Source organism: Haliaeetus leucocephalus, unplaced genomic scaffold (genome assembly GCF_000737465.1).
Source record: "Haliaeetus leucocephalus isolate CR32 unplaced genomic scaffold, Haliaeetus_leucocephalus-4.0 Scaffold752, whole genome shotgun sequence".
In the NCBI taxonomy this organism is placed as follows: domain Eukaryota; kingdom Metazoa; phylum Chordata; class Aves; order Accipitriformes; family Accipitridae; genus Haliaeetus; species Haliaeetus leucocephalus.
The window spans coordinates 5785991-5804535 of NW_010973188.1; the positions used below are offsets into that span (position 1 = coordinate 5785991).

The following is an 18545-nucleotide window of genomic DNA, read 5'->3' on the forward strand; positions in this document are numbered from 1 at the left end:
GTAGGACTAAACAACATGTTTTTTTCCTTTATAAATCTCTGAAAAAACCAAAAAGTTCATCACCTTTGAATAATTTTTTTAAACTTTGTGTAATATTTTTTAAAATAGTTACATAATTCTCTTTTCAGCTGTGAACTGCTCTGATTTCTGTTACATTTCAATAGATTCTTTATCTTCTCAGTGTTCTTTATATCACTAGACAAGGAACTTTCTGGGGTGGTTATGAGGGGGAGGGAAGGAAGGGCTCCCCTCCAAATTTTGGAAGTAACACCTTTAAAAAATCCTGTTCAATCTCTCTACGCTTCTGGTCTGGCACTTACATTTTTATCTGTTTCCCATGTAGGTGAGACCAATGCTGTCTTAAGCTGGCTTCATGCTTGCCAAATTCATAAGCTATCAAAGAATTGCAGCCCTTGGTGAGCCCAGAGTCCCTTAGGGGAAAACAGTGTTAGCTATTCCTGAATCAAGCTTATATTCTTGGCAAATTTCTCCTGTAGCTATTGTATTTTTTATTTTGTGCTGAATTTTATGAGAACCCTGGCACATCAGCCAGAAATTTTGTCCAGCATCTGGATTATATAGTCAACCACAGGAAATGTGATGGAGGGGCAACAGAATTTTGTTCTGTTGTGTAGTCCTGTTAGGATCACTGTCATCTTGGTAGGCGGATTTAGACTAATTTCCCATGACTTGATCTCTGCTGACATGCCGGGGCTTTTGCCTAAGAATATGTAAACCATGCTGATTTTTCTTGGTAATCAAATGACTGCCCATTTCTCCCTATTCACCAGTGACTTGGCTTTGCATTTGGAACAATTTCCTAGCAAAGCAACGTGTGGACTTTTGTGAGGGGGGAAAAAAAAAAAAAGGCATGGATCTAAATTAACTCTTTGTTTCCCCATATAGGAAAATTTTGGATATAGCCCCATTATGAGTATCAGCTAGAAGGATGCTGAATCTGCAGTAAAACTATCACCACCAGAGATCCCATCTGTATGCTGGGCAGCAGATCCACCAGCTTTTCTAGGAAATCTATGGAATCTGGGTCAAGCATCTGCAAATCCACAAATTGCTCCATTTTTCTAATAATACCCTCACAGACACTTTGAATACTTGCAAAGCTGTAGTTTCCAGGATGCGGCTTTCCAGTATGAGGCTGAAGAGCAGCAAGATGATTACTCCCGCTCTCTCCCTCCCTTCTTTCTTTCTTTCTTCTTTTTTTTCTTTCAATTTGTTTTAGCATTCAGTCTGAGCTTTAAGAATGATGTAAGAGTTGGAGACTTTAAATGGACTATCTGTGATGCAGAATAGTCATATGTTTTCTACAAAACCGCAGAGGAAGGATGGTGATGTCAAGTGACCTAAAGAAGGGCTTGTGTGCTCAGAGGCTTGCATCTTTGGTTTAATCATTTTAATTGGTCTACTGCAAAATATCGCCTTCACCTCAAATTTTGCTTCATTGGTAGTTAAGAGTATAATTACAGAATGTAAAACGCCTGGAGACGGGATTGTCATTTTAGCAAGTATTGTCGGTTTCAGCCTAAAAAAAGATGGGAAGAAGAGCTCGTAAAATAACAAATTAAACCACTTCGCAACTCTGTAGGTCGTTGCCTTTCGAGACCCTTCACGAATGCTCGCTTCGGACTGGTCGTCAGGAACGAGCAGTGATCCAGGCCCGTTCTCAGCAGGAGCCCAGAGCCGCCCCGGAGAACCCTCGCTCAAGCGCCTGGAGCTGCCCACCCGCGCTCGCACGGGCGGAGATCGCAGCCTCGGTTCGTGTCAGAGCCGTCCCTGGAAGCACAAAACCGGCTTCCAGGGGAAACCGCCGGCTACGGCTCTTCTCGGGGCGAAAATGACGAGCCCCTGCGAGCCTCCTCTTGCAACAGCCCGCGGCCCTGGGGGAGGAGAGGAGGGGAGAGGAGAGGAGGGAGGGGGCGGCGGCGGCGGGCCCGGGGTTGGTCACAGGCAGCCCTCCTGGCACTGCTGACGTGGTGCCAGGGACGAGGCTCTTTTCGGAGGGGAGACGAGCTGGGAGAGCCGCGGCCGCAGCAGCCGGCGCCCGCTTCTGCGGCAGCCTTCCTCCCGCCTCGCCTCCTCCTCCGCCGCCGCCGGCCCTGGCTCTCTCCCCTTTTCCACCCCCGGGCCTCGGAAAGGCGGAGGGAAGGGGCCCGCGAGGAGAGCCGTGAGGGGAGAGGAGGGGGATGGCCGGGGGCGAGGGGGCGGCGTCCGCTTCCCGCCTGCTCGGGGCACTGTGCCTCTCCGCCGTCGCCTGCTCGCAGCTGGTGCGCGGGAGGGAGACCGGAGCGGACTGGACCCTGGAGAAGGTGGGTCACCTTCGCGTTTCTCAGCCGCTTCTTGCCTCTCCCCTTGGCTGCGGGGGGCGGGTAGCACCTTCCCGGGAGGCCGGGAAAGGTCTGGCAGCCTGCTGCCCTCCCGCCTCGGGGGCGAACCTGGATTTCGGCGGCGGAGCGCAGGTGAGGGTGGGTAACATGGCTTCCCTCTCCCCCGGGCTGACGGCCGCAGAGAACTAGCCTTCTTCACACGTCTGTCGTGTGGGCGATGCCTTTTGCAGCGCCGGGGAATGGGCAGCTAGCGCGATAAGCTTTGTCGGGGGCAGCTGGTGAACTTGATGGGAAACCCGAACAGGAGAAGAGGGGTCAAAATCTGACATCATATTCTATATAACATTCTATTATACTCCAGTTTTCAACGTGATCACGGTGATTCAGAGGACGGTGTCTTGGTTTGAGGAAACAAATAGCTCTGCCAGCAGCAATGCACGTTTAGCTAGGAAAAACAGGTAGGGGCGGTGTTGATAGCTGCTTCAAAATTGTTTCGAAAGGATGTAATACTCTAATATGTCATAGAACCACACTGTATTGTTTTTAATTCAAAGTGTTGTGTGAACTAGTGAAAAAAGCAGTCTCGAGATAACGTTTAATGAAACAGTAATAAGCAGTAGAACCCTGATTTCTCTGTGTTAACAACTCTTAGTGGTTGATTATGAAACTCTAACATAGTTTCTTCATGAAGAACTAAAGCACGTGGAACATGGGAGAGCATACAACTGCGAATTACATTCAATTAAAGGGTTCAGGAATTTCCAAGGGGAAAATAAACTTCTAGAGCCCATCACCCGGTATTTGACTGAACTCCACTAATCCAGTGCACCGTTCTCTTCACCAATATATCAGTGTCCAGGACAAACCCGCAAAATGAAGCTTCCCTTATACCTTTCCACTCACTTCACCTTAGTCATTCCCTTTCTCCTTGATTTTATTCACTCCCCATTCAAATAAGTGCTGGGTTGTTTGGTCTTTTTTTAAAAAAAAAAAGAGAAACTTTGTCATTCTGTTCTATTAATTGTATCTTACAGTATATACAGCTCCTGTATAGACAACATATCTGTAACATACATCTATAGTATGCACAATACAGGTATATGCACATATATAATACATCTATAAGAATACATGAGGCTAAATCTTTAGTCATACTAGTTAATGTACAAGCCTGTAGCCCCCCCGCTCCTTTTTTCAGCCCTCTTGAGCCACACCAAGACACTCTTTAGCTCATTCCATTCCAACTAGTCAATCTACTTGCCAATGATGTAAGTAGTATCATCTAACCATGGAACCATAGCATCTGAATTCCTCTGCTCGTGCAGACACTAACCAAGAACCACTTCCTCTTTTTCATCAAATTCTTGGCCCTTGACAACTTTTGTTCCTTCTCCCTAAAGGGATGTGTGAGCCAGAAGTTGAAAGTCCTACAGTGTACAGACCTTCCCCTCCTTCTCTCATTGAGGAGGATGAATCAGGTCCTAAACTTAAGAGTTCTTAGAAGCTAACTTCCATTGGCACCAAGCTGAACTATACCAAATTCGGCAGGTAAGCTTGGGCTACTTGTAGAAGTTCAAGTCTCTCAGTTTTATGCAGCTTAGTGTGAATGGTTTAGTGATAGCCCTGTCATAAATATATTGCTCTGCCTTCCTGCTGCGGCTGTGGAGGAAATAGGCATTGACCAACACTGTAAGGAATGAGTCATCTACAGATCTCATTCTGTTTCTTTCTTATTTCATGACCACTTTTGTAATTGCTTTCACTTCCCAAATTTGAAAGTATCTCCATTATTAGAAATGGGAATTTATTCCTCTCTTCTGTTTTCATACGTTTGTACTTTAATAATAAGAATCATGTTTCTTTGATGTGATTCAATGACCCCAATTACCAGGCATGCTCTATGGTTAGAAACAAGACAATTCCACATTCTAATTGAGCCCGTCATTCATTCAAATGAAGGCATATTTTCTGAACTTCCTTAATTAAATTGTCCTCCTACACTCTTCTGAAGTGCATAGCTTTAGCTTTTCTCTCTCCTCTTACAGCCTGTTCCTCCTAAGCAGAACAGCTCCCTAACAACATTTTCTCATCTCTGCATTTTCTACACTGGTGTAAATTCCACTGTACTAAACTTCTGGTCTTTCGAAAGACAGTTTATGCATCTTCTACAATACAATTTCCAAACCTGTAAAAGTTCTTCTTTATATCAGATGAAATGCCATTTTTCTTTAACCCATGTCAAAATTTCCTAGCATTAAAAATGTTAACTGCACATCCTAAAATTTGGTGTCCTTATAGTCTTAAAATTCAGCTTTAAACACTATAGTAAAATTGGCATGGTAAGATTCAGGGTCTTTGTCTCTCCCCTCTACTAATTTCACTAGTAAACTGAAGTGGAATTAGAGGAAAGGTCTACACATAGATAAACAGCTAGGAAAAGAGAAGGGTAGAATTAAATGTTTACAGTGAAATCTAGAAAATACTTGTGCTTGTGCCTGCTTTGCTCAGCGCACACACAAATGGAGTAGAAAAGAAGACAAATAGTGAGGCAAAAACCATTTTTTAACAATATTCGTCAGTCAGGGTAATTAAGATAACAGGTCATTATACAGGACTGCAGAAGATCTCAAGGTATGTATACTTTCTGGCCAGGTAATGAGTTTCAGCAGTCATTTCAGACAAATGTGAAAAGACGCACATGAGTGAGTGGGAAAGGAGGGGGAATGATTATTTTTTAGTAACATATACAATGATGGTGTTAAGAGTAAATACATCTATGACAACGTCAGTTTGATGCAGCAGCAGCCCAAAAGCAAGTAATTTGTTAAACAGTTTGAAGAAAGGAAAAGAATAAAATAGAAAATACCATTATCCTACACTATAAGCTATGGGGCACTCATGTTCCAGTTTCCCTCCCTTTCCTCAGAACGAATGAGGTAGACAAGGTACACTGAAGGACAGGAAGTCTGATCAAGGCAGTTCTGATCGAAGAACAAGTAAACAGACCAGGATTTTTCAGTGGGAGAAAAAAAGAAGTAGAGGGAAGTCCCTGTGATAGAAGAAAGGAATGGATATGATAGGAGCATCCTATGATAGTCCCCAAAATAGGAATCTATAAAAACAGGAGTGGCTCAGGAAGTTCCTGAGGAGACAACTGCTAGAGATTGGATAGGTTCAAATCAGGTGCCCAAAGGAGTATTTGAGATGCCCTTGGGGATCCCACCTGGCATTCAGCTACCACTCCAGAACAGCACAAGGCTCTTGCACATCAAGGACGTGCATTTGCGAGCCCCATGAGGATGTCTCAAGTATTCTAGGTCACCCAAAATAGCTCTAAAGGTCTCTGTTTAGGCAACAGAAAAGAAGCCACTTGGGAGGTCCTAGCACTACTATCTGCTGTCACAGGAGATGAGCTGCCAAGTCTGAGGTTAAGCCATGTGTCACAAAGCTGATGCATACCCCAGCTAGCCCTAAATGAGCTGCACCATGCTGTGTAGTCAGTCACACCAATACCACCACAGTAGGCAGAGGCTTCGCTCTTTTCAGGACTGAGCTAGCTTATGTATTTCTTTGCAGTACTGCACCTCATAATGTAGACACAGCATAAAGCTAAATATTATTACTACTATGAAGAAAGCTTCTGGTGTTTGTCTCAATGGAAACCTCATTTGAAGGTGACATGGTAAGAAACATGACTGTATGTATGTAGAATTAGGGTACTAGAAAAGACAACCCAAACACAGGTTGAGTTTTTACAGCTAGTTGATAGGTAAAAATTTCTCCCCATGTTTTTAATACTACTATATTTTGCATGGAAATCAAAGACGCAGAAGCTACAGAACATAAAAGTGTCAATCATTTTTGAGATAAAAGCTTTTTTTAAAATTACTTTTTGTTGTCAGTAAATCACAGCAGCATAATGTATCACATTTACTGTAATTCTGAAGCAAACTATGGTTAAAAAGGTCTGGTAATAGTTAGAGCAATCTTTCCTTTTTCTCCCTTCTACAGTATTCACACCAACCAAGAATTTTACAATCTGATGCTATTCAAAAAGTTGCGGCAAACACAGATGTTTCTGAAATGTGGGAGAATGATTTGCGCCCTATCCTGATAGAAAGATACTCAGGATCACCAGGAAATTATGTTGTACGACAGGTAAGACAAGATTTCCTGAAAACCTCTAAGAACATCTATTATTTATATTCTGGTAGCGCCTTTTGTGACCACTAAAGGGACAGACACATTCCTTTCATTCGGTAGGATGAACTCTATCATTGTTCAAGTCTAGACTGCATAGAGCCTACATGACACAGCTTGCACTTTAGCTGACGTTATTTCCCAGGGCTGCATAGCATGATGAAAAAAAAAAATTGTTTAAAAATTTATGTTTTAAGTTTAAAAGCTTGCCTCAGGTTTGTTACCCAAAGTACAACACAACCCTTGTCCTTTCCCTCACACGAGCAGGTTTTTGGTCACTCATTCAAACCCCCTGGGACCATACATGGTGATGAAAAAAATGACACCGTCCTGCCCTTTTTCTGGAGAGGTCCTGCGCTGTTACACTCCCCTGTAGTGTTGCTTCAGATGGGTGTATCAACACAAAAAGGGATCAGAAGGGCCCAAACGGGCACGCAGATCAAATGGTCAACGTGACAAAGTGCAGCACTGGTCCAAGTACCATGCTAGCTCCGCTGGCCCAAGCACAGCAGTATGTTAATGCTGGGCTAACATATTCAGATTGCACCTGGCCCCAAGCCCGTAAAAGCTCCAGCACATTGTATGTGAGCCACAAGGAGTTACAACTTGACTTGTGACCAACCACGTGACTGGGTTGCTGCCCTGTTGGCACCTCTGCTCTGCACTCACGGCATGGGCATCTTCAGGACTGTGTGCCATGCTGGCTCTGGACTACATTAGCCAAGAGCAAGGCTAAAACAGTGGTATAGCTGAGTTTACTAGAAGACATTCACACCACCTCACGAGCCTTCATTTACCCTTTAGGCAGTGACTCAACGGCTCCAAGATAGCCCTAACTGCAATCAGTTTATTTCCCACTCTGCAATTGGTAGACTGGAAAAATGCAGCTTTTTTATGCTTTGTGTATGTGTGTGTGTGCGTGCGCACACGCGTCCGCACATGTCTCTGTAGATTTAGTTTTGTGGTTTCGTTAGTGATACCCTGGAAGGCAGCCAAGTGAAAGGGAAAAAAGTAAGAAAAAAAGCAAACAATAAAACCCCAGCTGAGCCTAGGCTAGAAAACCACAAATTATGTTCAAAATAGGATTATCGTGTTACAAGGTAACAGCATGTACCAAAGTGGACCCCTGCCAAAGGAAAAAAAGAAGAGTCCTCCATCATCGGAGCACAATGGCATTCAAAATGGATGACATTTCTTTGTTAAAGACACAGAAAAAGCATCAGACTCCTTTAAGGGAGAAGGCTAGTGCAGTCATGGCTAGTGCACACTGGGAACTCCATCCAGGCTTATATATTCCCCTTAATCCATAACAGACGTCCTTTGCTCTGCCTACAGATAGTGGATAGACCATACAATGCCATAAAAGCTTTCAGTGGGTGACCACAAACAAAATGGAAGTTTGTTCTAGCACTAAAATTTATGGCAATATTCCCACTGACTTCACTAAGAGCAGGACAAGTCTTCAAAGTCTATTTTCTTTTTTTCCCCTTAGAGGCTTTTCCTAATGTTTATTTAAAGAGAGAGGAATCTGCCTTGAAGAAGCACTCTAGGGACCCATAAAAATAAGTTGCTCAACAGAGATGGCCCTCTAATAAGAGTTAGCCAGAACTCTGTACTAAGTATAACTAGGGTTGTTAAAGGTATTCTCTTTAGGTAGGAAGATACCTAAAACGAATTATCTCTTTTATAGACTCACTGTCTTAATTTTTATCTTTACAGGAGCTATACTTAGAGGATTTCATTTTTAAAACATTGTTCTGAAATGTTTAATTCTTTCTTTAATTTACAGGAATCAGACTGTCTCTTATAGCCTTGTAAACAACTTATGTCACTTGAAAGGCAGATTTCTCTCTAAGAAAACCCACACCAAACAAACACCACCACCACCCCGTGCCAGCTTTTTTCTTAAATACTACTGTGGCATCTATGTGTGGTAATTGTCAAAATAGCCACACCTTCTCTGCAGCCAGTTCTGACATTGAATTTAAGGGCATAACTGAGTTTAGATTTGAAGAGGTAAACATTAAATCTGTCTGGTTACACCTGAAAAAACACTGGTCTGGAAACTTCAGAGACCAAGATCTTAATGTGTCATATTAATGGGCAGTCATTCAAAGCACCTTCAGACTCCAAAGACGAGACAAAAGGGAGAAATGAAAAGCAAGTGAGCCAGTCAAAGGCTAAGGTAGCAAAGACGTTGCTTATTTTATATAGTGATGTTACATTTTTTGCTATAAAATTTATCTTCTAGAAATACCGTGATATTACAGAAATAAGCTTAAGTGCCACTATTAATTAGCTAATGACAATTTGTCTGCAATATCTTTGGGAAGCAAGCAATATTAATAAGATTTTTTTTATTGTAGCATATCAAGCACCGTCTTCAAAGATTACAGGCTGGTTGGGAAATTGAAGAAGATACCTTTCAGAGATACACACCATATGGATATCAAACATTTTCAAATATTATCAGTACTCTCGACCGCTCTGCAAAACGCCATCTAGTACTTGCTTGCCACTACGACTCAAAATTCTTTGGACAACAATGGCAGGAGAGAGTGTTTGTAGGAGCAACTGATTCAGCTGTGCCTTGTGCTATGATATTGGAGCTGGCACGTGCCCTGGATAACAAGCTTCAATTAATCAAGGTAGTTTGCTTGTTTCATTTTCATTTGTTTTTGCAACAGCAACAGGCCTTAGGGCACTTCCATGTTCTGTCCCATACCCTGCGTGCATGAATCTCTGATTGCTGTGCCTGTAGTAAAACTCCCATTGACTTCAAGAAGAACAGAACAGAGATCTCGATCTCCCTCTTTAGAGTACATTATCACATTAAAACTCCTTATGCAAAGGATGGCTATCTAAAAATTATCTAATAAATATATACTATATAAAAATAACAATTTATACATGAATAATACAGTTCATAGACTTGGTGAGAACCCTGCTCGGAAGCTCCTCTTGTATCCAGTGACATCTAGGGTCATTGACAAAGTTTTGTTGCTTTCTGAATCTTGCATTTTAAAAATCTCTCAGTTATACTGTTTTGGGAGATGGATGAACTAATTGCTGTGCAGGACAGTTACACTCACATCCCTCCATCCCATAATGATTTCAAGCTTTTCTTCTTGTTTTCCTTTATCAATTTGAATAGTTTATTTATGAAACAAGTGATGGCTGAGTACAGGAAAACAGTCAAGTAATAGTGTATAATGTTATCAGTCTGTGTTACCTATGCTATGAAAATCTGCTTCAAAGTGCTGCCATTGCTAGGCACAAAAATCTGTTGATCCTACAAGCTCTAAAAGCCTGTAGGATTACAAATTTGTAGGATTACAGATTCATGAGTGCCATCTACTGGTCCAGTATTTACTGTTTACAGAAGATACACTAACAACTTTCACAGGAAAAGGTCTCTCAAATGCTTTACAAAGTGTCAGGAATACACTCAGTTCAGATATTAAGATTACCTGTCAGCAGTTGTTTCCAGAAACTGATTTGGTGTCTTCTGACATTAGAATATTTAAGAGTTAGAAAATTAAGAGTATGCCGATATTTTTAATCACAAAACAAAGCACTCCTGTAATACCTATGCCTTCATTTAGAAGCTTCATTTATAATAAATTTGCCTGATGGTTATTTATGGAACAACCTGCACACCGACTTAAAGATGGGAATTTTTTGCAAGTAATTTAAATTGTTTTATCATGTAAGATGACAGCATTTGACAAAAAGGCAATCTAATTAGTTTGCACAGGATACCATTTGTACAGCCTGTTAACAAAATATACTTTTGGATCCATCTGCTTAATACATTAGCTATGACCCTTTTGCTCTGCTCATAGTAGCATAACAGACTTTGTTATGTTTTCAGCCAAATCTATTTATACTTTGACTTGAAGCTGTGATTTTTATCTTGATGTTTCTCCAGTTTTTTGAGTAAGTTTAAAATTAAAAGGGAAAGACATCTCTCTACGTTATTCAGACCTGGTAAACGGTAATAATAATAACAATAAAATATTACTTTCTAAAATTCAAGTGGCATTAATAGTTTCCTCCAGAATATAATGCAAAATGACTGCTATCAAAAGAGCTCGTGTCCTGTGCAAAGGACAAAGGGCAGCAAAGCAGTGCCATTAGAGAAATCCATGTATCGCTGTGAGCATAATCAATATCATCTTGCTTATGTGAGAGACATTTTATACAAGTTTTCCACTACTGTTTATATTGGATCAGCTCCAGCTAGTTGGGAGTTGTAGCCCATACAGGACATGACTGTTGCCAGTGACCCCACCTTTTTAACCACATCATACACTTTCACTTGAAGTAGCATTAATTCATAGAGGGGTTAACGTATTTATAGCAACTGCCAAGACTACAGTTCCCCAAGCTGTTCATATAGCAGAACCGAACTGGGTTTAGCCTTGTTGTAGATTATTAGGAAACGCTGGCAGTGCAAACAAGGCTTCAGTTAGTAAACAGAGAGAGAAAAAAGGCTCCTTCTACATGGGGAAGAAATTTCACACAGATGTCTCCTTTGTGACCTTAAATACATTAATCATATATATTCTCAGTTTTTCCTGCTGTGTTATTTTTGGTTGTTGAAATTTTACAAATACATAATTCAGCCTCACTGGTGTACAACTGTAGCAGAGATATTACTCCTTTGTGGCGTTATCAAGTAATAATTTTAGCAGTCACATCAGGTGTTGTTGCTGACATGTCTCCTCGTTATTTGAGATGATGTTTCTGCTACCTGCTTTTGCAGACCTGTCTCAACATATCCAGCTCATGTCCACTAAAGTCAGAAATGAAACTTTTAACCGGAACCAAAATGATTCCAGGCTGGAGAACATGTCACTGTGCTAGATAAATAATAATGACTGATCACTACCACTATTACACCGTAATGTGTCTTTTAACAGCCGTAGGAAGGTTTGCATAGGGTACCTTGAAAATATACCCCTACTGATGTTACTTATATGACTACAATATTTGTCCTTTATTTAATGTTCTGGCCAGAATTAGTTATCTTACTTTTAACTTCCTCCAATAGACTGGCTCAACGTCAAGACCAGACCTTTCACTTCAGCTCATTTTTTTTGATGGTGAAGAAGCCTTTGTCCGATGGTCCCCTTCCGATTCCCTCTATGGATCTCAACACTTAGCTCAAAAAATGGTATCTACTCCACATCCACCTGATTCAACAACCACAAATCAGCTGCAGGGCATAGTAAGTGGCTTCCACCTCCGTAATGAGTAACAGTAAATTACATTTTAAAAATATTTAATTAGTAAGTAATTGGCCAAATTCCCAAGAGACAATGAACCCCACCAAAGTTAGAGGATAAGCAGGCTTGTGGAAATTTTTTGAGATGTGATAAAATAGAGTTGGCAAGAGCTTTTCAGGTAAATCTGCTTAGTTAGACTTCCTCCATGCAAGTATGAGGAGGAGTCAGAAAAATCAAAATACACAAATTTATTAGGATATAAACTAGGATACCCACTTTCTTCAAGAGAGATAATTCAAAGTCATTAGGAAAGAGCACAGACATAGTATCAGTCTATGAACAAATCTCCCCTAGCTCAGCACTAAGCTGCAGCAAGCTCTCTGTTTCCCTCTGATTCCTACGAAATTCTGGTTGTCTGCTCCCTTCTCCCTACTGCCTTCTAGTTTCCCTACTCACTGCTGAGACACTTTTCTTCTGTCACTGTATCTTGTGACTCATAAAATGTCTTTACCTTGACAGACTTCGTTGTTCTCCGGGGAAGAAGCAATTTCCTCTTTCTCCCCACCTACCATAGTTTTTCTTTTAAAGGGATATAACACACAAACTGCAAACAAAACAATGCAGTCTGCTTCAGCTTGAGGAACAGAGAAACAGCCTACAGTTTCCTCCTCAGAAAGACAGCAAAATGGATCAGATTGGAATTGGGTTATGCTAATGAGTTCTTCTGGCACCATGGTAGAACAGCCAGATCTTTGGCCAGAGCTATCAAAGACCTAGTCATGACCTATACAGAAACCAAGAGGTTTCATTGCTGCTGCTGCTACTGTTGGTGGTGATATAAAGAACTCTGTATTAAAGATTCTTTCTTCTGTAGGACTTGCTTGTACTACTGGATTTAATTGGTGCACCAAACCCAGTCTTTCCCAATTATTTTCCTAACACTGTTCGATGGTTTCAGAGGCTGCAAGCAATTGGTAAGGAGAGGGGTATGGGCTTTTGGTGAATTTGAAAATTTAGTGTGTAGTTTCTGAAAATATTAAGTCCTGAATGTATTAAGTAAATCAGATTTTTAGATTACTTTTCTGTTTTACAGTTATATTTAATAACAGAAATGTTAAATTTGGTGCATCTTAAGCCCGTACAAAGATTTTAATATTTAATTAATAAAATATCTGAGGAAAGATTCCCAGATGCTTGGAAGCCATGAAACGTTCCATTAGTGATTGTCACTCTGTGGTTCTTGGGAACTGCTTCACTTGTGTTTGTTTTAGTTCTCACTTCTGTAAAATGAGGGTAATAGCACCAATCTTGAGGTCCTCTAAGTACTAAACAAATGCAAAAGACAGTCACCAACTCCTTTTTCTTGTTTGATGGAAAAAGTTTCCACGTGAGAGGAAAAAGAATTCAAATGTGCTAACATGCCTCTTACTGTCCAAAAGTTGTAATAATCACTTTCATTGTGAATTACAGAGCAAAAGCTACACAACATGAATCTGCTGAAGAATCATCTTGTTGAAAGGCAGTATTTCCAGACTACTTTGCATCGAGGCTTGGTTGAAGATGACCATGTTCCATTTTTATTAAGAGGTACCAGAAGCTTTTCTGTTTTAAAGTATAAGTTCAGTAACAAATGCATCATTTCGTGAACAAGCAAGTGCATATGATCCTGTTTTTCAAGTTTATTTGCCCCAACTTGAGGCTTCCAAATTCAACTTCACGCAGGCCAAAAGTCACAGCTTTGAAAACCACACTCAAACAAAAGCAGTGATAAAACATACCCATCATCTTTTTGCACGAGCACAGCTCCAGTGGCACAAAGATAATGGAAATTTCTGTCAACAGTAGTGTCCTATGAAGATAAGCAGGTCTGATCCAGTGGGATATCGCTACATACTACACTAGCCAGCTAGTTATTTCTAGGAAACACTCAAGGGTCATATTTTCAAAGACTACAGAAATCTCCAAAGATCTGTTGTCAAAGTTACAGTAATGCTCACTATTACCTGTTTAAATTTGAAGGCACTGACTCCTGCAAAAACTCACATACTCAAGTTAAGACATCCTCATACCCTAAAGAGAATGGAGATTTCACAGCTGTCAGCTTGAGGGGTGGGAAAGGTGCATAGAATAGGCAGCAGAAATAGCAAAGGACACAATATGCTCGAAATCCGTCCTGGAATTAGGCACATACCTGAAACTGGGATTCCCTGCCTAAGCATTTCTCCTGGCAGACACCTACGCCATAGCCTCTGACTTTGTGTTCATTCTTTTCCTTTGGGATGCAATCAAAGAAAGGGAAAGCAGTTGTTCTACTGCTGCCACCTTGTCAAGCTACAGGTCAGTGATTAAAGTACTTGTCCAAGTTCAAGATGCAGACTTGATGTCCTTCTCAGTTCAAGCACTCAGCAGAACATCTTCAAAACTAAGGTGGGCCAAAGAAGGATAGTAGATGTAGTAAACTTTTCTGATTGAAGTTTTCCACTGTACAGCAAGGACTACCAAGAGTCATATTGCAAGAGAATGGTTAACCAGAAAGGAATGTAACAGTAGATCAAGGAAGAGGGTATCTACCTGGGAAAGGAGGGAGGTGTCTTCATATCTGGCCCCTAATTTTACCATTGCTTATGCTGTTAACTCCAGAGTAATGTAAAATGCAGACACAGCTCTGGAAGCAGGCACAAGAGCAGCTACACCTCTTCACTTCTAAGCAAGTGCTCTCTTCACTGAGCTGTGGTTACTCTCTCCTGCTCAATGGCTTTTCAATTCCATGAATCTCGTTTTTCTCACCAAGGCAGGGCCCAGGTCCAAAAAGACCAACACAGCCATAATGTGCATGTCCAGGGATATCAAAAATCCTACATGGGAGAAGCTGACAGGGCATAACAATGACTACACCTGTCGTGGTTTAACCCCAGCCAGCAACTAAGCACCACACAGCCGCTCACTCACTTCCCCCCCACCCAGTGGGATGGGGGAGAAGAATCGGGAAAAGAAGTAAAACTCGTGGGTTGAGATAAGAAGGGTTTAATAGAACAGAAAAGAAGAAACTAATTATAATGATAACACTAATAAAATGACAACAGCAATAATAAAAGGATTGGAATGTACAAATGATGCGCAGTGCAATTGCTCACCACCCGCCGATCGACACCCAGCTAGTTCCCAAGCAGCGATCCCCTGTCCTCACCCCCCGCAGTTTACCAGTTTACACTAGATGTGACATCACATGGTATGGAATACCCCGTTGGCCAGTTTGGGTCAGGTGCCCTGGCTGTGTGCTGTGCCAACTTCTTCTGCCCCTGCAGCTTTCTTGCTGGCTGGGCATGAGAATCTGAAAAATCCTTGACTTTAGACTAAACACTTTGTAGCAACAACTGAAAACATCAGTGTTACCAACATTCTTCCCATCCTGAACTTAAAACATAGCACCATACCAGCTACTAGGAAGACAATTAACTCTATCCCAGCTGAAACCAGGACAACACCTCAAAACCTCTTCTAGTAACGCAATTAACACCTAGTGAGGAAAAGAGATTCCTTAGTGGTATGCAGCTGAAAAATGAGAGAGGAAAAGCGGTAAAACAGGAAAGAGGCTGGAGAGAAACAATGCTCCCTGCAAAAAGTGATCAGGAAGCAGAAGACTGATTTAAGTCCTCCTTTAACTAAAAGTTTCAGTGTGTATAGGTGGCTTGATGTATATATGTATGCAGTGATATGGATCCTTTCAAGTGGAATTTCTTTTATCTGAGGATAACAGTGGTTCTATTTTACAGAGTAAAAATACAGACACTCAATTTTACCATTTATAGAGAAGACTAAAAAATATACTTTAAAAAGTGCTCAATCTTAACACTGTCACAAGAACATGGTAATTAGTTTTCAGTTTGGGGAGCTGCAGTGGTTTCTCTGCCCTTCTGTAGCTCCTAAACATGGTATCAACTACTACAATGCAAAGGATCTAAAAAAAAAAAAAAAAAGCAAGTATCACAGTAAAACTAGCTACAGGTGCCTTAAAAAAAAAAAAAAAAAAAGAGGTAAAAGTACTTAAAGGAAAGGAAGGTGCCAATTTTAAGAAACACACAATTAAATAAATGGGATGCAGTCACAGGCTTCACAAAAAGAGAAGGTAAAAGGAAGCTACAGTGACACACACTCCTATATAAAGTAAGCTTATTGAGTAGTTAGTTACCTGACTCTATTGCTAAATGGCGACATATCAGTTAGCTTAACAGAACTTCTCCAATATTCTCCAAATTTCACTTTCGTCCTTACAGGTGTTCCAGTCCTACATCTGATTCCATCCCCTTTTCCTGCAGTATGGCATACCATGGAGGACACAGAAGAAAACCTTGACAAAACCACTATCGACAATCTCAGCAAAATCCTGCAAGTGTTTGTACTGGAGTATCTAAACCTGTGATAGACAAAATGGCAACAAATCATACTGCATTCTAAATACTGTTTGCCCACCTTCACATTTGCTATTTAACTGCATTGGAGAGCACTAAAGTGAAGCCAAACATAATGATAGCTCTTGGTAGACTGATGATAGATTCAACTGTTCCTGGCCCAATGTTCCATGTAGCCAAATAAGATAGCATTAAATAAGAATTAGTTTCAGCCTGGAAGGAATTTGATCTTTCCATGTCTTACCTCTGAATAAAAAACCCCAGGATTTTTCTGGATTGTTATCACTGTTTTATGTCACCTATTAAGATCCTGGGAGGGAATGCCTCCCTACTTAAGCATTACCTACAGTTTTTACAAGGTGGGACCAACTTTTGCAGTGTTCAGCAATGGAAATTTATACATTATCAAGAGGCAAAAAATCCCACTAAAACCAACTTCTACTTTGAGTTGAACTAAACCACCTCATACTGAAATGAGTTGCTAGAACTCCTGACACACAGAAGGGATTTTTAATCCTCTCTGCTCCCTCTCCTCCTTCCCCTATAAGGAAGGCTGCAAGGGCTCTTGTCCGCAGACAGCAGGCCACCAGGAAACAGAGAAATAACCCAAATTCAGTTTTTTCCCTGTTGTTTATTGGATACTTTTTGATGGAGAAGGGTGGTGGGGAGTGATGCTAAGAGGAAGGTATGTGGGGGTTTACATCGTGCTTTGACTGCAACAGAGAAGATACAAACAGAACAGTAGGTGGTGTGTAGGAGCAATACACCAGGACACACCATTCATTCATGTGAGAATCATTCACAATTTGACCCCCCCCAAAAAAAACCCAAACCCAAACTGCTGTTTTTAATACAGATTACATCTGAAGTAATCATACTAGGAAAGTGATCACTTTTGAAACTATAGTTTTATATCAATATAATTTTAAAGGCAAAGTGCTATCTATCAAGGTTTAAAATGAGAGTCAAAAGCAAGAAAACAGTTTAAGCACCAAGAAGTAAGGACAAGCCATAGCCTGTATCAGAAAAAGATACTCACCAGTTTAACAGCCCTGTGCTTTTACATTCTTTACTGGAATTATTTAATAGATTTAGTTTAACACTCTGGCAAAAATCTACCCTGGAATGAAATCAATAGGAGAAGCCAGAAGAACAGTATTCAAAAGCTACCTACAGAATTATGGTTTCCACTGGTGAGAAAAAGATGAGAGCATTTGAAGAAAAAAAAAAAAAAAGGCAACAAAAAAACCACGCTGGTAAAGGATGAACTGAGAAAAAAAGAGTCATTATTTTACTGCTCCAGAATTCTTCCATTAGAAAGTTCTATACCTAGGCAAAGAGATTTAAAAAGAAAATAAGCTATGGAATTGTGGGCATGTCAGATTTGGCCTGTATTCTGCCATTTTCCTAAAGCAAACATTTCTGAACCTAAGACAATATTTACATATATATTTTAAAGTCACAATAGAAATATGTATTTACAGCAATGCAAATTTGTAAAATTTTACTATTACAGGACAGCCTGAAAATGAAATTCAATCTGGTTTTGTTGCTCAAGATGAAACAAAAGCATTTTATGTTTTCCTATCACTTTAACATTTGTGAGAAGTGTTTCTATTTTGCATGCACCTTCTGAAATAGAATACAATGAAAATTCTAAAAATTGGACAGATGTGTTTATTTTCAGATATTACTGTACATCAAAGCTATTTGTACTCTTTGCTATCATATTCTCCTCTACTTCAGCCCATGAGAAAACATTCTAAACAACTAAATTAAATCTTCTGAAGTTTGAGTACTCTGAGCAATGTAAGGCACCTACTGCACCCTCCAAAGTGGTGAAAAAAAGGTAACAAAATTGCTATATACAGAAATATTAAACATGAGTTTGTGTGGCTGATTTAATTTTTACAGGTGAACTCTTGTGGTACTTCATACTTTGCAGGGCCTCTGAAAAATGCAGTATGCATTTGCAGTGTGCACTGCTACTCTGCTTCTTCAAGAATTTGGAAGTTAACTTAAAATAGGCTTCACTATGAAATGTGAGACCAGAGGGTTGTTATAACTGGGAAAAACCTATTTTTTAAAAATCTCTATTAGAGTTAGTTGAAACCATACTTTAACCATGTAGTACACCAAACCTCTGGTACGTCAATTTTGTCACCAACTTCTCACTGCCTGAGCATGCAGTTCTCCCGAGTTATGTTTACTCAGTTCAAAGAAATGAGATACACGTGGGTGTAGTATGATTCAATGGTTCTAAAAACATAAGAAAAACATCTGAAGTGGCTTTTATTTTTTTTTCCCCTTGGGTTTTGGGGGGCAGCAGCAGGGTACAGGAAAAGAGAGCCATCTCTTAACTG

At 40.5% G+C, this 18545-nt stretch overlaps 1 protein-coding gene across 1 annotated transcript; it reads left to right on the plus strand.

Annotated features, from left to right (window-relative positions):
* The first annotated feature begins 2262 nt into the window (after positions 1 to 2262).
* Positions 2263 to 16673, plus strand: QPCT (glutaminyl-peptide cyclotransferase). The gene is made up of 7 exons (XM_010581243.1): positions 2263 to 2324; positions 6354 to 6500; positions 8909 to 9190; positions 11599 to 11775; positions 12648 to 12747; positions 13244 to 13360; positions 16048 to 16673. The coding sequence occupies exons 2-7, from the start codon at positions 6426 to 6428 to the stop codon at positions 16191 to 16193; spliced, it is 897 nt and encodes a 298-aa protein (XP_010579545.1). The 5' UTR covers positions 2263 to 2324; positions 6354 to 6425; the 3' UTR covers positions 16194 to 16673.
* Positions 16674 to 18545: the final 1872 nt, after the last annotated feature.